At 38.5% G+C, this 19,918-nt stretch overlaps 4 protein-coding genes across 4 annotated transcripts; 2 read left to right on the forward strand and 2 right to left on the reverse strand.

Moving 5' to 3' along the window:
- Positions 1-231: 231 nt before the first annotated feature.
- On the forward strand, positions 232-8,990 carry LOC110751009 (uncharacterized). The gene is made up of 22 exons (XM_021951424.2): positions 232-1,712; positions 1,897-2,012; positions 2,183-2,391; positions 2,519-2,638; positions 2,854-2,982; positions 3,084-3,209; positions 3,613-3,668; positions 3,763-3,862; positions 3,987-4,104; positions 4,212-4,421; positions 4,587-4,917; positions 5,055-5,148; positions 5,520-5,628; positions 5,862-6,133; positions 6,265-6,392; positions 6,602-6,836; positions 7,129-7,317; positions 7,433-7,722; positions 7,799-7,982; positions 8,099-8,341; positions 8,474-8,559; positions 8,675-8,990. The coding sequence occupies exons 1-22, from the start codon at positions 883-885 to the stop codon at positions 8,820-8,822; spliced, it is 4,323 nt and encodes a 1,440-aa protein (XP_021807116.2). The 5' UTR covers positions 232-882; the 3' UTR covers positions 8,823-8,990.
- A 1,420-nt stretch (positions 8,991-10,410) lies between these two features.
- LOC110751084 (glutathione hydrolase 3-like) lies at positions 10,411-13,692 on the forward strand. The gene is made up of 7 exons (XM_021951507.2): positions 10,411-10,652; positions 11,185-11,522; positions 11,744-12,262; positions 12,392-12,627; positions 12,742-13,006; positions 13,091-13,228; positions 13,316-13,692. The coding sequence occupies exons 1-7, from the start codon at positions 10,529-10,531 to the stop codon at positions 13,586-13,588; spliced, it is 1,893 nt and encodes a 630-aa protein (XP_021807199.1). The 5' UTR covers positions 10,411-10,528; the 3' UTR covers positions 13,589-13,692.
- On the reverse strand, positions 12,391-15,846 carry LOC110751086 (SNARE-like superfamily protein). Its single transcript, XM_021951509.2, has 4 exons — positions 15,527-15,846; positions 14,482-14,568; positions 14,322-14,390; positions 12,391-14,085 (listed from the first exon to the last, which is right to left on the reverse strand). Exons 1-4 carry the CDS (start codon positions 15,665-15,667, stop codon positions 13,951-13,953), a joined length of 432 nt encoding a protein of 143 aa, XP_021807201.1. The 5' UTR covers positions 15,668-15,846; the 3' UTR covers positions 12,391-13,950.
- Positions 15,847-16,258: 412 nt separating this feature from the next.
- LOC110750966 (ATP-dependent 6-phosphofructokinase 6-like) lies at positions 16,259-19,729 on the reverse strand. The gene is made up of 13 exons (XM_021951361.2): positions 19,238-19,729; positions 19,017-19,063; positions 18,881-18,920; positions 18,693-18,755; positions 18,469-18,606; positions 18,202-18,360; positions 18,036-18,089; positions 17,824-17,892; positions 17,594-17,723; positions 17,195-17,460; positions 17,054-17,102; positions 16,794-16,948; positions 16,259-16,710 (listed from the first exon to the last, which is right to left on the reverse strand). Exons 1-13 carry the CDS (start codon positions 19,475-19,477, stop codon positions 16,510-16,512), a joined length of 1,611 nt encoding a protein of 536 aa, XP_021807053.1. The 5' UTR covers positions 19,478-19,729; the 3' UTR covers positions 16,259-16,509.
- Between the last annotated feature and the right edge of the window lie 189 nt (positions 19,730-19,918).

Consider the following 19,918-nt stretch of genomic DNA (forward strand, 5'->3'; position numbering starts at 1 on the left):
AATAATCTCTTTGATGAACTTAACACGGATGCATTGCACAGTATTTTATCGTTAAAGGTGGTAGCTTTTGATAAGATACTGTATCGCAAAGAAACAAAAAAAAGGTGGTTTCTTGTAGAATTTGATTTGACAGATAATATAATTAACTAACCGCAATCTATATGTGTTGGTCCAATCCAATAACTCCATCAGGTGACGCATACCTTACATTAGTGTAAATTGACTAAATGAGATTAGAGTCGAAATAATATACAATTAGTGTTAAATCTAATCTAATCTAATATATTCTCTGTTAGTGATTACGTTACGCCTTAGAAATCAGGGACAATCTACAGCGGTTTTGTTAATTGTAGCAAAAGACTGTGTTGCGCTTAATTTGCCTTTTCTCTTTTTTGCAGTTGGGAAAGTTGGATTGGAATGTTGAATTGAAGAAGAAGAAGCTTATCTGAAACTCAAAAGTCTGAAATACCTTAACAAAGAAGGTTGCACGTGCCACGCACACGTATGCTGCGTCGGTTCTGTTCTGTTCTGTCTGTTCTGCTTCCACCAGGCATCAGCTCTTCGTCTTCTTCTCTGTCTCAATCACAAAGCAACACCAATACGCGCTAATTTCTTATTAGATTGCTTACCATTTTCATGAAATTCTTATTTCTTAAAATAGGTCTGAGCTTTTACGTATTTGCCTAATTTATCCTCCCAATTTCTCACTCTAAGTTTCAGTCTTTGATCCAGAATTTCACTCAATTCAATACTCAAAACTCTCAAAATCCCCAAATCCATGTCCCCAAAACCCAGAATTTGGGTTTTGTGTTGACCCAATACGATTCTGCAACCAATATCCAACTAGGGTTTTATATCTGTGATGAGTTTTGCCTCTTCAAGATGGCCGCTAATCCCCCGTTTCTTCTCCACCTTTTCATTTTCAACCTATTGGCCAGTTTCACCATAAACCCTAGTCTCTGCGCTGATTTAGACGATGAATTCTCGGTTCTCGGCTTCGGTTTCGATCAGTTTCAGGGAGACTACACGCCTCCTTCGCCACCTTCGAGTCCGCCGCCACCTCACCCTCCACCGCTCTCGTGTCAGGGGGGTCTCAATGGAATTGGGTCTCTGGACACCATTTGTGAGCTCAACTCAAGCTTGATTCTTGAAGATGATGTGTTTATAGAAGGCAATGGGAGCTTATATATACACCCTGGTGTTAATTTGAGCTGCCCACTATTGGGTTGCTCAATTGTGGTTAATATTAGTGGAGAATTTAGTTTAGGTAGCAATTCAATGATTATTGCAGGTTTAGTTTCGGTTAATGCTTCAAATGCAAACTTGTCAATAGGGTCAGTGATAAACGTTACGGCATTGGCTGGTGCACCCCCGCCGCAGACTAGTGGCTCCCCAGAGGGTGTGCAGGGCTCTGGTGGAGGGCATGGTGGGAGAGGTGCTAGTTGTGTGACCGATAATACGAAGCTCCCTTCCGATGTTTGGGGTGGGGATCCATATGCATGGTCATCGTTGGATGAGCCCGTGAGTTATGGGAGTAAGGGTGGCACGACTAGTAAGGATGAGAAGAATGGTGGGGAAGGAGGTGGAAGGATTTGGTTGGAGGCCAGAAGTTCAATTGATGTTGGTGGGAGTGTTTTGGCTGATGGTGGTGATGGTGGGATTAAGGGTGGGGGAGGGTCTGGAGGCAGCATATTTATCAAAGCTTATAGAATGTAAGTTCTTTACCTGTTGCTTGTTTAACTTGGAACAATGACTCACTAATACTTATGCCTATTTTCTTTTTTTGAAAAGGACTAATACTTGTGCCTATTAATATGCTCAATCATGAACTCAGATACTATCAGCATGTGTTGTTCTTCCATTGCATAACTACAATTATTTTTCTGTGGAGAGCAGGACTGGAAGTGGCAGTATAAGTGCAGTGGGGGGTAATGGATTCGCTGGAGGAGGAGGTGGAAGAGTTTCCATCAAAGTTTTCAGCAGGCGTGATGATACAGATATCTTCGCTCATGGTAAGTCAAATATTATTCTGTGTAATATATTTTTGTATATAAAAGAAGTTGTTTAAGTTTCTCTTTTGTAATCTGTAGAGAAAGAACTTGCTTTTGAAAGAACCGTTGGAACTCCTTTGATTTTGTACATTAATTCTGGCATATTAGTGATGTTCTGCTTCTTCTGGCAGGGGGAAGGAGTTTAGGCTGTCCTGAAAATGCAGGCGCTGCAGGGACATATTATGATGCTGTACCTCGGAAACTTATTGTCAGTAATCACAACTTGTCCACACAGACTGACACGCTTCTGTTAGAGTTTCCTAAACAGCCACTTTGGACCAATGTTGATATCAAAAATCAGGCCAAGGCCTTGGTTCCTTTGTATTGGAGCCGTGTTCAGGTAATTGAAGAACTAACATTTATTGCTTTGTGCTGAAGGGGTTCTTCTTGTCTTAATGTTGATATTCAAAATAAAAAACATGCGTTATAAAGTTCGAATTATGTTGAAATTGTAATGCATTGTACAGGTTCGAGGTCAAATTCGTTTATCATGTGGTGCAGTTTTGAGTTTTGGTCTTGCACATTATGCTTCATCAGAGTTTGAGTTAATGGCAGAAGAGCTTCTGATGAGTGATTCTGTTGTCAAGGCAGGTGGCAGATTTACCATTTTGCTTTCTTTCGATTCTTACTTTTTTTTCTTTCTAGAATTTCATGTTTCTTGCATATCTGACCAGCTAGGCACAGATAAATTGGGGGTGGGAGTGGGAAGGGGAACATGAAAAAATAGATAAAGGCATGCACATCTCATACCTTGTAAGACTTTAACATTTGAGTGTCTTCTTTCTTTTCCTAATAAATTCAGATATTTGGGGCTCTTCGAATGTCTGTCAAAATGCACTTGATGTGGAATTCTAAAATGCTTATAGATGGTGGCGCTGATGCACTTGTGGCAACATCCTTGCTTGAGGCAAGCAATTTAGTGGTTCTCAGGGTATGTTGAAACTTGGGCCTTAATTTTACACCTAAAATAACAAGTAATATAATATTATGTTGTTTATAGTATCAAGTCATGCTTCTGCAATTGGTTGTCAGGGGTCGTCTGTGATACATTCTAATGCAAATTTGGGAGTTCACGGACAAGGTTTCTTGAATTTGTCTGGGCCAGGAGATCTGATTGAAGCACAACACCTGGTTCTGTCTCTGTTTTTCAGTATCTATGTAAGCTGCGTATTTATTGTGTAGTTTTTAAGAATTCACCATTTTTTAAATCCATGTTTTACAAGTTTTGGGATTACGATGCAAAGTGTTCAGTTTGTCTCTCTAAAGTTCCACCATCATATACATAGAATTGTTGGCATCTGAGGAACAATGATTTTGGCATCAGTTTTCTGTTATTTGAATTTGGAACTTTCATTGGTTTGTTAATTTCATTTTTGACATAATAAGCAAATCCAATGAGCATATATATGAATAAATAAAAAATCCTTATCCACATGGTCTGATGTTGTTTCTTGCCATGCTATGTGAATTCTGAAATGTACTATATGATTTGTGCCACTAATCACATATTATCTTGTTGCATTGCCATGTACATACTGAATCTACTGTTTGTAATATGAAGGTTGGACCTGGATCTTTACTGCGAGGGCCTCTGGACAGTGGCAGTAGTAATTTGACGTAAGTTTTAAATTCATAGTTCTTAGTGATGCCATTATATTTTGTTGTATTTTTTATTTATTTTTGGAGTTGATTTTCATTTTGGGACTGGTAGGAAACCTCAACTCAACTGTGAACTTCCAAACTGCCCCATGGAATTACTTCATCCGCCCGAAGATTGTAACATGAACTCTACATTGACCTTCACTCTTCAGGTCTCCCATTGATCCAGATTGAGAACTAAGTACTTATCTTGGTCAATTTGCAAAACTTTTATTATGGTTGAATAGATTCCTCCTTGTTTTTCTGATATATGGTTGGCTTGGCTTACTACTCCAGATCTGTCGTGTTGAAGATGTTATTGTTGAAGGCATTGTATCTGGATCTGTTATACATTTTCACTGGGTTAGAGCTGTAGCGGTCCACTTTTCTGGGGTAATTAGTGCATCTGGGCTAGGTATGTGTTTTTGCCTTACTTTTTAACAATTTGGATTGGAAGTAGCAATATATGGTTGCCTAAACAATGCATTTTAAGATTTAAGGAATCTCTATTTCAATGTGTAGGTTGCACTGGTGGGATGGGTAGAGGAAAGTTTTTTGTAAATGGGCTTGGTGGTGGCGGGGGCCATGGTGGCAAAGGTGGGGATGGGTATTACGACGGAAAATTTATTGAAGGTGGTGTTTCCTATGGAGATGCTGATTTACCTTGTGAACTTGGTAGTGGCAGTGGAAATGATAGCCTAGCTGGTGCAACTGCAGGTGGTGGTATTATCGGTAAGAAATATAAGTAAACATAAATGAAAGTTGTGGAGAAATTTTTGAAATACATTGACAATTCAATGGGTTAAACATATCTTAACTGTTAAATTCAATTTCGTTTCTCTTGATTTTCTTTTTGTGATGGATAGTTATTGTGTTGTTTGTCCTGTTCCTGAACAGTAATGGGTTCATTGGAGCGCTCGCTGTCAAGTTTATCTCTTGATGGTTCTCTTAGAGCTGACGGAGAAAGCTTTGGAGAAGATTTTTTGGAGCAAAATAGCAGGACTTTTTCAAATATAGGTCCTGGTGGTGGATCTGGTGGAACTATTCTTTTGTTTGTTCAAACATTGGCACTTGGTAATTCATCTACAATCTCAACTGTTGGTGGACATGGTAGTCCTAGTGGTGGTGGCGGAGGTGGTGGTGGAAGGATTCACTTTCACTGGTCGGATATACCAGTTGGTGATGCATATCTGCCCATAGCAAGAGTGAGAGGAAGCATTATTACTGGGTTTGTATTCTGAAATAGATACTGCTTTTCACAACTTTCATTTTGACATATATGTGTCGCCAGTTTAGTTTCTATTCAATAATTAGATTTCTGATTATAAATAGTCTATTAACCCTCTTTCCTTCTCCCTGGCGCAGGGGAGGTTTCGGTAGAGGTCATGGTCTTGCTGGGCAAAATGGGAGTATTACTGGAAAGGCCTGTCCTAGAGGGCTTTATGGTATCTTTTGTGAGGTAGCTTCGCAAGTTATATTTGCATGATATTTTGAATTGCTTTTAAGATGTAATATGGATGCGTTCATGCTATTATATCTAGCATAGAGTTGAGAAACATTATGTTGAATAAATTATCTTCTTGTTGTTGTTGTAGGCACATTTGAAACATTATCTTTGATGTCAATTTTGCATTGTTTAATTGTTCATTTGGATCTTTAATCATTTGATTCCTAGACTCTGTATCCATGTGATAAGAAGATATTGGTTCATATTGTATTTGTATACGTATTTGCATCTGTGATTGTGGGCTTTAATATGCTTTCGTTGGGTTGCTTTATTTCTCCTAATTATCATGTTTATGTTTAAAATTTGAGCAAATTGTACTGCAGGAATGCCCTGTGGGGACTTTCAAGAATGTCAGTGGCTCTGATAGAGCCCTTTGTCATGCTTGCCCATCTCTCGAGCTTCCACATCGTGCCATATATGTTACTGTTCGAGGTATCCCTAAATTTTAGTCTGGCTACTTATTTATTTGTGCAACAGTTTTGCTATGTTTTTCAATGTGCTTTATTTTAAGAAGTTTGTCATTATTTGACTTGTGAAGACCTGGAAATTGGATTGACTGGCTGCATGTTGTGGATCTTTGTTGTTGAGAGTGGTGTTACAATATTAGTGTGAATATGTTTCTCTTTGGGTAAATGAACTCTTTGACTTCATTTGAATTTTATCAGGTGGTGTTAGTGAAACTCCTTGTCCATACAAGTGCATTTCTGACAGATATCACATGCCAAAATGTTATACAGCACTTGAAGAATTGGTTTACACTTTTGGTGGACCATGGTTGTTCAGTCTTATTCTGTTAGGTCTCCTCATCCTTTTAGCTCTTGTGCTTAGTGTTGCACGAACAAAATATGTTACTGCAGATGAAGTACCAGCTCCTTTACCTGCTCGACAGGGGTCACGTTTAGATCATTCCTTCCCTTTCCTGGAATCGTTAAACGAGGTTTGCCTCAATTTCTGACTTTGGCTACTTACTGCTGTTTTTATTACTGGCATAATTATCATTTAAAAACCAAATTGGAGTGCTCTGTAATCTTCCATCGTGTTAGATGTGACAATCCTGTTGTCATTTAGGTTTTGGAAACAAATAGAAACGAGGAATCTCAGAGTCATGTACATAGGATGTATTTCATGGGGCCAAATACATTCGGTGAACCTTGGCATCTACCTCATTCCCCTCCAGAACAAATAACAGAGATTGTGTAAGCTCTCTTTCTCCATTTGGTGTATTATGATTTTGGTGGTTGGATGCTCACTGCAAATTAATGGTGACACGACATGCCTTTGTTTAGTTATGCATATATTTCCATATTGATGCTTGATGCTTTGGGTTCAATAATTTTGTTCATAGTTTCTTATTAACTCAAGTTGGGTAAACTTCTAGTGTTTTAAGTATTTCATTACATGGCAGATATGAGGATGCATTCAATAGATTTGTGGATGAGATTAATGGTTTAGCTGCTTATCAGTGGTGGGAAGGATCAATCTACAGCATTCTTTCTGTTTTTGCCTATCCACTTGCATGGTCATGGTTACAGAGTCGACGGAAAAAGAAGTTACAACAACTTCGTGAATATGTTCGGTCAGAATATGATCATTCTTGCTTGCGTTCTTGTCGTTCACGTGCACTGTATGAAGGGCTTAAGGTATTTCTAAAGACATCCTAACTGTCTAGTGTTTCCTTGTGCTTCTCTACATAATTTTCTTTGGGGTTTTAGGATCTTAAGCACCTGGAACAGAAATACTATCAGCTCGCATTGTTAGCTAGATATCTATATATGAATTTTACTGAATACATATGAATGATCTACTGTTAATCTCGTGTCACTGTAGTGCTGTTGTGCAGATTTTCATTTGTTAACGTCTTTTGAAGAGTCGTTTTGAAATTATGGCTGAATTAACAGTTTTACCATCACGTTTAATTTTTTTTTACTGCAGGTAGCTGCAACTTCTGATCTAATGCTTGCATATGTGGACTTTTTCCTGGGTGGAGATGAGAAAAGAGCTGGTCTTCCTCCCCGTCTTCATCAGAGATTTCCGATGTCTATAATTTTTGGAGGAAATGGAAGTTACATGGCTCCTTTCTCTCTTCACAGTGATAACATTCTTACTAGCCTCATGAGTCAGGTTTGCTACCGATCTATGTTTAGGGATGTGTATCATGTGAAGTTCAGTTATATCCTACTGCTGATTATATATATATATAAATTAAGTTCTGATCGTTATATTTGATTTTTTTCAGTGTATTCCACCTACAATCTGGTATCGGCTTGTAGCTGGTCTAAACGCTCAACTGCGTTTGGTTCGGCGTGGACACTTAAAATTAACTTTTGGTCATGTTATCAGCTGGCTTGAAACACATGCGAACCCTGCTCTTAGTGCATATGGAATACATGTAGATCTTACCTGGTTTCAGCCTACAGCATCTGGATATTGCCAGTTTGGACTTTTGGTATATGCTATTGACAATGAAAGTATGCGACCAGCGCTGGATGGTCAAGATGCATCGTTGCCACCAGAGCATCAGTCACGGTAACATTCTCCTCCTGATTATTTTTCTAGCAAGTTATATACCTTAAGGTTTATGTTTCTTCGACCTGATTTGCAGTATGCCAAGAAATCATAGGGAAAACCCATTTGAACAATTGAGACTCATTGACCATTGGATGTCTCAAAAAAGGTTCTCTGGAGGGATTTTACACACCAAGAGCTTAAGGATGTTTAAAGAGAGGAAAGCTATATGTTATCCCTTTTCCTTCATAGTTTGTAATGGCAAACCTGTTGGCCATCAGGTAGTGACCATGCCTACAATATACTGACTTGGTTTTTTATCATTCCTCATTCTGTAATCTGGTTGTTCTTAGATGCTATTCTAACTCTCCCTCGTTCGTATCTTTCTATATCACAGGATCTTGTTGGTTTGGTCATCTCTATTCTTCTGTTGGGAGATTTTAGCATAGTCTTGCTCACTTTGCTGCAGCTGTATTCTATTTCACTGTTGGACTTCTTCTTAGTCTTATTTATTCTTCCTCTTGGACTACTATTCCCCTTCCCAGCTGGAATCAGTGCTTTGTTTAGTCATGGACCGAGACGGTCAGCAGGTCTTGCACGTATATATGCTTTGTGGAATATCACATCCTTGATCAATGTTGTAAGTTGTTCTGAACCCAGTGGCTTAAAAATTCAAGAGGTTCACATGAAAGGCTATTACTACAATACAAGCAGGCTATACCCTTGTTTCAATATTTGATGGTGCGATTCCTAACATTTTGTAATGTTTCAGGTTGTTGCTTTTACGTGCGGATTGATTCAGTATACGACCCACTCGCAGAAAAAGCATTCCAACTTTCAGTCCTGGAATTTTAGCATGTAAGTTTTTAGATTAATGGCAGCAACTCTTTTATGTAGTAGCCTCATCTGTTGTAAATAGTGATTGCAGCAACTTCAATTCTCGCTAATGAAAATCCTTGTTTGCAAAATGCAGGGATGAAAGTGGATGGTGGGTGCTTCCTTCTGGTTTGGCACTCTGTAAAATTATCCAATCACGGCTTATTGATTGCCATGTGGCTAACCAGGAAATTCAGGATCACTCATTGTACAGCAATGACCCTGATGTGTTCTGGCAGACATGAAGAGCCTAGTTTTTGTTTTTGTTTAATTCTTTTGGTAAATATACACCTTCTATAAATATATATTTCCTTCTTGATCCAGGTCATCTTTTAGATTGTGACCTTTTTTATTATTATATATATATAAAGAAAAGGAAAAAGAAAAAAGCCCTTACATATGGCATTGTTTAACCCGGGCATAGTTTCTTTTTTCTCTTTCCAATGCATATGCATGGTAGTACTAGTACGTGTGCCTTTGATAATGCAGTTGGTGCCTAACATTATGAAAGAAAACCGAACCAAAATTAGCTCAATACCAATCAACTCTCCAAAGTCAGAATCCATGACATGTTTGATTACGAAACAATGGCCTGAACGAACATTTGGTCAAATTTGGAGAAGGAAAAGAGACATTAGAATTCAGAACCTGGACGCTTTGGCAGATTGAATTCGGAAGTTGAAATGAAAAGACATCATTAGAATTCAGAAGTTGGACGCTTTTGGCTGATTGAATTTGAAAATGAAGACCAAGCAACTTGTCGGCTATATTGAAGGAAGGGGCTCGACTTGCGACTTGAGAGACTACTCATGTGATATAGTGAAATTGTTTGACGTCCATGGAGCCCCTCGATGTCTGTGTCTAGAAAAAGTCTTGGTTTTTCTTGTCGTCTACATCTAGTAAATCAAAATCAAAATTGAATCTTTATTTCCAAATCCCCATGAGTCTTCTCACGAAAGCCCAAGCCAATAACAAATCCCATTAATTGAAAAAAAAACAAGTATGAATTTATGCTAATTAATCACGTGGTGGCAGCAAATTGTGAATTAACTATTTTAAAATTGATTCCTATATTATTCAAGTGGTGGGTTTTTTTGAGAAATTTTGGATTGCATTCATAATTCAGTTAAAAAAGCCGCTAGCCAAAAATGACCAACACAAACTTGCTACAAATGTCTATTACAATAATGAAGCGATCTAATATAAGAATTAAGACAATCTGAGGCTTCTCCACTAACGATACGCATGATCGAAGAGTGCAAACTCATAACAACCAAAAATAAATTTTTTTTGGTTGAACAACCAAAAATAAATAAAGCTTGAAAAAACCAAGCAATAACAATACAAATAAAGCTTTAACAAAAGAGAGGTGAAAAACTCTAGCCCAAATTTTCTCGCCAACGAGTTCTAACCTAGTTGAAAAGATCATTGACTTAAAAACTAGTAATCTCATGTTCGAACCCTCATCACATTGTGGTAGTATATGTGAGAAACTCCCATCCCTTTATAGTTTAAACTATGTATGAACTCGGAACCGAAAAAAAGATATTCTCTTATCAGCAATTGGAGTCCGCTGCGGACATGGCAGCAGTTAAATGGTGGAGGGTGGCCAAGTTACGGATGGAATTTAACAATTTTCACTTTTCTTGGTTTGACAGGCGAAAGAATCCAACTGAAGAGAATGTAATTCTGTATTGGGTCAGAAAAGTTAGCCAGATTACAAATTGGTGAAAACAGAAAGGCTTGGCCCAAAAAATAACCAAAGCAAAACAAAACAAAAGACACACCTGCGTCATTTCAATATGCCAAATCAACTATGGTCTCTGTGCTCGAATCATCTTTTTGTTGCTTATTTTATATCAACGAACGACAACAACGAAAACATTTCCTACCACTCTACCAATACCAAAGCACCTAACCTTCTCTCTCTCGCTCCCTCTGAAAACACCTGATGGGGCAACAGAGCTTGGCAGCGCCACTCTTGGACAGCCATGGGTTGACCAATAACAACAAGAAGAAGAGCTGCACGACATGTGGAGCTCTTGGGCTCCTCCTTGCATTTGTAGCCATCATCTGTCAGTTCTTGTTCTCTCTCACTTTCTTATACCACAAGCTGTATTTATGATCTCTCTGTTCTGGCTTTTCACGAAGTTTTTTTTTGGGGGGTCTGCTTTACACAATCTATTTGCTTCCAATTTTCTTGCAGCAGCTATATAAAATGCTTAAAGAACCCACTTATTTTTCTTGCTTGGTTAAAATGTGTGTGCTGGCTGCTATGCTTTTAGAGACAGTACCTAGCTGCTAGGGGCGATCTCAGTTCCGTGGACTTACCCGAATTACCAATCTCACAACCGAACTTGAAGGGCAAAAATTTTCATAATATAAATCAAATTTTCATACTTTTCCACTATCAGTTTACATATTATTTTCCCCTGAAGTTTTGCTTTGAATATAGTGCCTGCTTTCTATATCTGGAATGCCAAACCAAGATATTGACAATAAAAGTTAAATGCTTTTTAATTATTGACAATACTTTTGAAAGTTAAATGCTTTGGATTGGATGCTCACTGACCCTTTTTCTATTTTTCATTCATTTTCTAATTGTAGGCCTTATATTTGGAGGGCACACAAATGGGCGGGTACTGATCAGAGGAGCAAACAATTATAATGAGGGGAAATTTAAAATCAATGATTCTGATATTGTTGAGTCAGAGAAGGGAGTTGTTGCAGCTGATGATGCCAGATGTTCTGAGGTTGGTGCTTCAATACTTAGACAGGGTGGGCATGCTGTTGATGCTGCAGTGGCAACAGCATTGTGCCTTGGCGTTGTTAATTCGATGGCAAGTGGGATTGGAGGTGGGGGTTTCATTCTTGTCCGATCTTCAGCAACCTCCCAAACCCAAGCTTTTGATTTGAGGGAGACTGCTCCTATAGCTGCTTCACAGGTTTCAAAATTCTCCCTTTCAGCTGAAATGCTAGTTTTGATTGAAACCCATGTGTCAGTGGCTCCAATCTATCGGAAGTGTTGGTGTCGAAACGGACCAATCTTTTAGGTTGGACCCATTGAATGGAAGGGGTGACTAATAATTTGTTCATTTTCCTTGATAACGATTCATTCTAATTTTACTCTGTACGTTGTGTATAAACTGTTATTGTCATCAAACAGAATATGTACGAGACCAATCCCAAAGCCAAGTTAGTAGGTGCATTATCAATGGGAGTTCCTGGTGAGATAGCTGGTCTCCATGAAGCTTGGTTGCAACATGGGCGAATGGCATGGAAGACTTTATTTCAACCTGCCATAAAACTAGCTAAAGATGGATATGAAATTGCTCCTTATCTTGGAGGATATATAAGTAGATTAGGAGATGAGATTCTAAGTGACCCTGGCTTAAGGCAAGTGTTTGCACCAAATGGGAAGTTGTTACAGACAGGTGATACATGCTACAATGTAGAACTTGGCCATAGCTTAGAGGCAGTGGCAGAACTTGGGCCACAAGCCTTCTATAATGGCAGTGTTGGTGAAAAACTAGTAAAGGATGTGAGAGAGGCTGGTGGGATCTTGACAATGGAGGATCTAAGGAATTACAAGGTGAGTGTTGTGGAACCAGTGGCTGCTAATGTGATGGGCTACACTGTATTTGGAATGCCACCTCCTTCAAGTGGAACATTGGGGCTTTCTTTGGTGGGTAATTTCTTTCCTATTTCTTCTTTACCATTTTGCTCTTCAGTAGATGTAAGGTGCAGAATCTTCCTTCCAAATTGGATGATTGTGGCCATTTTGATGAATTGGTCTGCATTTTGGTAAAAACAGGTTCTGAACATCTTCGACAGCTATGGAACTTCAGACGCTGCAAAGGGAGATCTTGGTTTACATCGTCTGATTGAAGCATTGAAACACATGTTTGCAGTCCGAATGAACTTGGGGGATCCTGCTTTCGTTGATACAAGTAAATATGCATCTGATATGCTTTCCCCATCTTTTGCAAAGAAAATTCAGCAGAAGATATTTGACAACACAACCTTCCCTCCAGAGTATTATTTGCAAAGGCATGATCTGCTCTTTTGTAGTTCAAATTAGAGCTTTCTCTACCTGCTGGATAAACTGCTAATATTCCTGCCTAAGTCATTAGTCTGAAGTTATTTCATCCCATGATTAACCAGGTGGAGCCAGCTCAGAGATCATGGAACAAGTCATTTCTGTATAGTAGATGCAGATAGAAATGCAGTCTCAATGACAAGCACTGTAAACTATCCTTTTGGAGGCGGAGTGCTTTCTCCTTCTACTGGAATTCTGCTCAACAATGAGATGGATGACTTCTCAACTCCGACGGAGATATCCCCAGACCATCTCCCCCCTGCTCCGGCAAATTTTATTGAACCAAACAAGAGACCTTTATCCTCCATGACTCCACTTATTATAATGAAGGTACAAATAGTACTGCATCTGCATACTTTGTGTCTCAGTAAGATTAAAGTAGGCAATAAAAGGGAATGTTTTTGGTTTTTGCAGGACAATGAGTTGGCTGGAGTCATAGGCGGTAGTGGCGGTATGAACATAATTCCAGCAGTAACCCAGGTTTTTCTGAATTACTTTGTATTGAGGATGGATCCTTTAGCTGCAGTTCAAAGTCCAAGGATCTACCACAAGGTTGATAGCTTGCTTCAATTCATAGGCATGATATACTTTATGAATTCTCTGTACGTTTAGTTGAAATTCTTGTTTAATTCCATGCAGCTGATACCAAACGTAGTCTCCTACGAGAACTTGACTGTGATAGACGGCGATCACATCGAGCTTTCGGATGAAAAAAGGCTCTTCTTGCAAGAGCGGGGACATCAGTTGGAGGCTAAGGCAGGGGGAGCCATCACTCAGCTCATTGTCCAAACCCTCCGAAAACCTGTTAACATGGGCCGAAAAAGTGGACAAAATTCTAATAAACAAACATTTCATGGTACACTCACTGCTGTAAGCGATCCTAGAAAGGATGGGAAGCCTGCAGCTGTATGATTGCAAGTTGTCTGTAGATTGCAAGTTGACTGTATGATGGAATATAGTCAGTCTTATGTGCAGATATGTTCGTAAATAGAAATACACATCAATTGGGAATGGTATTGTTGGGTAGCTTAAGTTGTGTTTACTAAGACATAATATTAATAAGATCAAAGTGTTGCACGGTTTCAGCAAAAGGGTATATTTCCTCATATTATATATATGTTATTCAACAAAACAAACCGAAATTTTGATAACAAAGATAGAGTATGGTATTTATCCTCTTTGCAGTTATTGTACAACAGGCAACACAAATACGTGCAAACTCAATACAACCCAACCCAACCCCTTAGCAAACTAACATCTAATTTGGCGTCTTCTCAAGACATTTTGTCCATCAGTTGTATTGGCGCCAGAATGCTAGACTTGCTTGTCTCGACAATACACCCATTCATGACCATTTCTTCCAGCATGAAATGCGCTTTCTCCAAATGGAACATGATATCTAGTTCACACTGCAAATTCAATTGTAGAGAAACAAATTAATTTCTTATCGACCAGTAAAAATAAGAAAATGGCTGGTTAAATCAAAAGTCAGAAGCAAAAGAGAAAGGGTAATGATTTCCCCACTCCCATTTTGACCACTTACACTCCTTTTTCAGTTATAAAATGGAGTGTAAGTGGACAAAATTGGAGTGGGGAAATCACCACTCAAAAGAAAATATGCACTATTTTGGGAAAAGGAGTTTACCACATTGCCAAAATGGCGGTCCATGGTTTCAACTAACAGATGTATGAATTCCAAAATTGCAAGCTCATTCTGCAATGCAAATGACAAGAAGAGGGAAACAGATATTAAGAAAGACAAAGTTGGAGGCAACAAGAGAACAAGTTTGTTGTGAGTAACTTACTTCATCATTATCAACTCCAACCAGGAAAAACAACGACGCATAGCGCCTGTACACAATTTTGTAGTTCCGGTGCTCAACAAATGAACACTGTTCCATGTACAATACATATCAGCAATATAAACATGTATAACTGCTGTCACATAAATACATACTAACTTCAGTTTACGTAACAGAAAGAAAAAAGGATCAAGTTTTATATATTTATGCTGCTCAGCTATAAATCTTTATGGAAAAGAGCCCAGCTAAATGCTATAGATATGCAAGCAAAGAAATAACCAGTGCTAAACATGACCGGCATCATAAAGAAAAGCTGCCCCTAGTATGCAGCAGTCAACAAAATGAGTAACCATCCTACAAACCAATGCAACCTGCTAATAGGACCTCTTTTGAGGCAGGAAGGCAAGTAGTGAACTCCTACAAATGATTTAAGTTCAGCAGGGCCCAAAGAAATGATCTTCTAAAAGGGTTAGTCACCAATGAGGTTTCCCACAAAATTTAATGTTTCATAAACATAAAACCTAATGCAAAACATGGACAATAGGGTAATGTAACAAGAGTTTGATATTCATAAAGTTGGAGTAAATGAGAGGAGAAACAATTCAGTAGCAGAACCCACCTATTCTTAACTATAAATCATCAAATTTATCAAGGAATTGAAAATTCGATCTAAGTGACTCTACCAGGACATCCAAATTCCCTTACATGCAACCACAGTTTCAGGAAGTAGATATCTGAGACACCCAGTAAAAATTTAAAAACTTTTAATTCTTATATCATATAGCCAACAGAAATAACTCAATTAAGTTTTGGATCTAAATTAGCAACCTGGGTACTGAGATCTCACCAAAGACGTGTAAATCCAGAATTGAACAATTGGGCATTGGTAATTTCAAATTTAATAAATGCACGATTCAAAGCGAAAAAAAAAATCGGAGCTTTTGGTTCCGACAATTAGATTTGGAGCCAAATTCGTAATCTTATAGAAAATATAGATAAGCACAGGCATAGAAATCAACGAAGCAAAAGCTGAGGACGAAATAGAGACCTGTTGCTCGTTGCGGGCGAGGCATTTGCGGACGATCTCAGCTTCAAGAGCTCGCCTTTCTTCGAGAGTGAGATATTCGTAGTATTGGGCAAGACGAGTCTGCCCCTGCTTGTTCACCATCAATATGAATCTGATCCCCATCCTTCCCTCTCCCTCTCTCTGTGTGTTTATTTACCAACACAACTCAATTTCTCAGACTCAGATGTCTAGTTTTATGAAGCTCAAGCCTCGAGGATCTGTTTGTCTGCACCAGTTTTACCAGGTTCCTTTTTCTAGATACAATATATGTATAATTTGCTTTTAATTATGCGACTAAATTTTTCCTCGAATATATTTTTGTGGGTATGTGTGCGTAGTTGTGTAGTGTGATATGTTAAAATCCTTTTTTTTTTTCGGTGTGTGCATATGTTAAATTTATAAAAGAAAAAAAAATGGAGGAAGGAACTTAAAATTAAAAATAGCGTCAACGGGGTTTAGCTCAATAAAAAATGACTTTGAACACCCATTGCATTTTGGTGGTGTGTGAGAAGCCCCTTAACTCTTGTAGTTTAAACTATCGCTTTGTATTCAATAATTTTAAAAAAAATATAGTAATCGTTTTGTGCAACCTACCTACCTATTGAGCCATTTAGCACCATAGTCAAAAAAAATTCAGAAAGCTCAATATAATGAAAGTCTGGTTGGATGATTATCGAAGAAAAGAGAATAGTCTTTGTAGAATACAAGATTCAAACCTCTAATTGACGAAAGTTGAAGACTGGCCGTTTTACCATCACATAATCACATGTTTAGAAATAAATTATGGAAACATGGAAATTGTGTTATTTTTCTGAATTTGTGATGCCTTCAATTTCAAGTGTTTGGAACATTCCCATTCCTACATCCCAACTCAGACCCCAAAAAAAAACTTACAATAAGATTTCGACTCTCGGCCTCTCTCTTTTGAATAAAACAACTTAAGATCAGTATAGTACTAATCTCAACTACAGGGCATAACTGATTTCTTTCTTCACCAAATTGTCTTTTAAACCATTTTGATGATCCAACAACTGGCTTGGCAGTTCTTCTTTCTTGTCCTCAACGACGTCTTTAGCACTCAAAAAACTTGGCTGGTTTGTGGAAGATAGGAGCCGAGCCCACATTCTGTCAGTTATCACAACCTTGTTCTGCTGCTCAATGATTCTCTGCAAAGCCAACAATTACTCCATGTTATATCTATGAACAACCAAAAGATACACTAATTTTGTGCATCATTTGAGGCACTCACATGGAAAGGTATATAAGAATGTCTCCCATTGACAGGCCCGACTGTAAATCCTGTGTAACCTGCCATTGCTCCATGGACAGCACTTTGAGCAAGGAGGGTGCAGTACACATTATCAGAGGCGTTGCTCGGAACAGCTCGAATCATATACGTAGGATCTGCAAACAATGAAGAGCAAGGCTTGATTGATCTAGAACTAGTCCTTCCCACTTTTGTTTAGAGTATAATGTATAAGAATTTTTTTTGCATGTTTGTCTACCGACCTATATATTTGAGGTTTATGGTCATTTTGTTCCTTTTTGAAAAATGATCCTGCAGAAAACAAGAGATATATCAATGAAACTGTGTGCCAATCTTATTTACTGACTTCTGATGGGTGAGAATATGCATATCAGAAACTAGACCTTGATCTTTTGGGAAATCCATAGGCCAACATCTTGGAGAAGCTTGTTTCCTGAAGCATCCTGCTTGGCCATAGAATGCATGCTCTCAGAAAGTAGCTCCTGCCCAGCACCTTCAGCGATGACAATAACCATGTGCCCATTTTCTTTGAGTCGTTTCTCTATGTATTCGAAAAGTCCACCAGGACCTTCCAGATAAAAAGGTGATTCTGGAATTAAGCAACAATCCACATCTCGGCTTGCAAGAGTTGCATACATAGCAATGAACCCTGCATCACAGCATCCAGTTTAAGTGGTGAGAACATGCACTTAACAAGTAAAGCAGGAAGCTAGGAAGACTTCTCAGGACATTCTGAAGGAGTTTCTAAAATGGAAGATGTCATGAGCAAGCAGGAAGCTTACCACTATACCGGCCCATCAGCTTCACAACGCCAATTCCATTCTCAACGCTTTCAGATTCAACATGGGCCGCGTTAATTGCCCGTTGAGCCTCTTCCACGGCAGTGTCAAAGCCAAAGGACCTGTCAATAACCTGTATCAACAAGAGACAGCATTGAACAATTTTGTGAATTTCTGAGAAGAAAAAAAATACGCATAACTCAGCAACAGGTAGGGTAGCCAAGAAATGTTACCGGAATGTCATTATCAATGGTTTTGGGGATTCCAGCAACTACCACTTTGAGACCACGTCTTTTAATTTCCTGCTTGATGAATAACCATAATGTCAATGAAAAATAATTTGCACAAGCAAATGACATTTCCTTTCTTGAGTTTTGAAAGATTGCTGCCTAAGCCTTGACCAAGAGAAAAAAAAGATTGGCAAGATCTTGTAAAATTACATCACCTCATATATCACAGATGCCCCCTTCTGGGTTCCATCTCCTCCAATTATGTAAACCTGCCACATAGAAAGATAAAAAGCTATAGTCCATGCATATCTAGACCCACAAGAAATGCATACAACAAACTGCTGATCAACGAATAGCATTGATTAAGTATGATAAAAAAACCTGATTGATTCCACGGTCTTGAATGCTGTCAACGATCTTTGAGGTATTGTGGCCGCCTCGTGATGTTCCAAGGATGGTTCCACCACGCTTATGGATATCGTTCACACTCTTAGGAGTCAAAGAAATTGTGTTACGAGAATAGAAACCCCTGTATCCTCCCTGCAAATTTATCAACTTCATTAGCCATCGTGTGATACTTAATTCTGTTCTTCATTTCTTATACTTTCAAACCAATTTTGGAAATGAAAGTTTGCAGCAATAGCTTACATCAATTCCCAGAACTTTCTTTACACCATACATATGGTGCAAACCACAAACTATCTCCCTAATCACTGTGTTGAGCCCAGGGCACAGGCCCCCGCATGTCACAATACAAGCATGAACATCATCTGATTCAAAATACACCTGTATAACAAGAAAAACGTAGTCATTGACAGAACCATGGTACTTAATTATTTCAAGCTCCATTCATAAAATTCACAAAAACATACCTTTTGACGTGGTCCAGCGCGCCGAAAATGTGTGCCCCTCGGACTATTGTTGTGAACAACAATCTACAAAAATCAGAAGAGAGGGCAATACATACTTGAGCATAATTTATACTGCAAATACATTATGAACAATTTGTTCAACAGAAATATGGAGGACGAAAATCCATTTTCTATATGAAAAAGCTCACCTTTTGGGCAACAGTATCGTCCACATTAACAAAGTACTGCCTGGAAATAAATTTTTAGAAAAAAACAATTTCCTATAAATTAGCCAATTGTGCAGAGAAATGAGACATGCACATAACAAATCTGAAGACAACTTACTTGACGACTGAGTATGCAGGATTGTCTTGCAATGGATTTGGGTAGGTCTACAAGGCCATCAAAAAACAAGCCATCATTACCACAATATACATAAAGAACTCACAAATATAAACAACCAGACCAACCACTAACCATCCATAAACCCCCAAAAAAAGAAAAGTTTTTGTCTTTTTTTTTTTTTGGCGGGTAATAAAAAGATAAGGCAGAGAACGACGACGTACAGGGAGATGAGGAATGTAATCAGAGAAATGAGGAACATCTTCGAGCACATAACCAGCGTCACCGACCACAACCTTATGAGGCTTGTTTTCCATCAGGGAACGAGAAAAGGACCCGACTTTGAAACCCGAACCAGAAGAGCTCGTATCCCAATTTCTGGAACCCGAAAACGAGTTTGAATCCGAGTTACGTGGAGGCTTCAGAGAAATGGTTGCAGAGGAAGAAGCGTGAACTGAGTTCATTAGAAAACAGAGAGCAACGACAAGTAGTTTGGACTGGTATAAGAAACAGAGAAAACCACCGTATTCATAATCATATATAGAAGAAAAAGAAGAAAGAGTGAAAAAAAGAAAAAGAAAAACGGTGGATGAAACTTGTTTGTTTCGCTTTCTCTATGGGTTTTTGACGATGAATAAGAAAAAACCTGAGCTTCAATACTTGGAGAAGAAACCAACTACCATTTTGGGAAATTTATAGATTCTAGAATTATTTTGTTTTAACGGTTAACAATTTTACATTTCTGGGCTGGCAGAAATTAATAGTCGTGGAGTGGAGGATAAGTAAATTAGAATTTAGAAAAAAGAAAAAATACCGAAAAAGAAAAGGAAACGTTTGACCGTTGAAGTTTGGGCGCCAGTGTTTGAGTGGATACGACACGTCGTTTTCTAGAAAGTGATTTTGTA

The sequence above is a fragment of the Prunus avium genome, chromosome 7 (genome assembly GCF_965620075.1).
Source record: "Prunus avium chromosome 7, drPruAviu1.hap1.1, whole genome shotgun sequence".
NCBI classification, from domain to species: Eukaryota; Viridiplantae; Streptophyta; class Magnoliopsida; order Rosales; family Rosaceae; genus Prunus; species Prunus avium.

Bases quoted from the DNA above. Each gene is read 5' to 3' on its own strand.
- LOC110751009 (XM_021951424.2), top strand. From the start codon at position 883: ATGGCCGCTAATCCCCCGTTTCTTCTCCACCTTTTCATTTTCAACCTA. The intron at 4,422-4,586 runs GTAAGAAATATA...GTTCCTGAACAG, and splicing joins TGCAGGTGGTGGTATTATCG to TAATGGGTTCATTGGAGCGC. The intron at 6,393-6,601 runs GTAAGCTCTCTT...ATTACATGGCAG, and splicing joins GAACAAATAACAGAGATTGT to ATATGAGGATGCATTCAATA.
- LOC110751084 (XM_021951507.2), top strand. From the start codon at position 10,529: ATGGGGCAACAGAGCTTGGCAGCGCCACTCTTGGACAGCCATGGGTTG. The intron at 12,263-12,391 runs GTGGGTAATTTC...TGGTAAAAACAG, and splicing joins GAACATTGGGGCTTTCTTTG to GTTCTGAACATCTTCGACAG. The intron at 12,628-12,741 runs GCATGATCTGCT...ATGATTAACCAG, and splicing joins CCAGAGTATTATTTGCAAAG to GTGGAGCCAGCTCAGAGATC.
- LOC110751086 (XM_021951509.2), bottom strand. From the start codon at position 15,667: ATGGGGATCAGATTCATATTGATGGTGAACAAGCAGGGGCAGACTCGT. The intron at 14,569-15,526 runs GTCTCTATTTCG...TACATGGAACAG, and splicing joins TCGCCCGCAACGAGCAACAG to TGTTCATTTGTTGAGCACCG. The intron at 14,391-14,481 runs GTAAGTTACTCA...TTTGCATTGCAG, and splicing joins TTGGAGTTGATAATGATGAA to AATGAGCTTGCAATTTTGGA.
- LOC110750966 (XM_021951361.2), bottom strand. From the start codon at position 19,477: ATGAACTCAGTTCACGCTTCTTCCTCTGCAACCATTTCTCTGAAGCCT. The intron at 18,090-18,201 runs GTTTTTTTATCA...TCTATGTGGCAG, and splicing joins AAGACCGTGGAATCAATCAG to GTTTACATAATTGGAGGAGA. The intron at 17,461-17,593 runs GTAAGCTTCCTG...GCTGTGATGCAG, and splicing joins GCTGATGGGCCGGTATAGTG to GGTTCATTGCTATGTATGCA.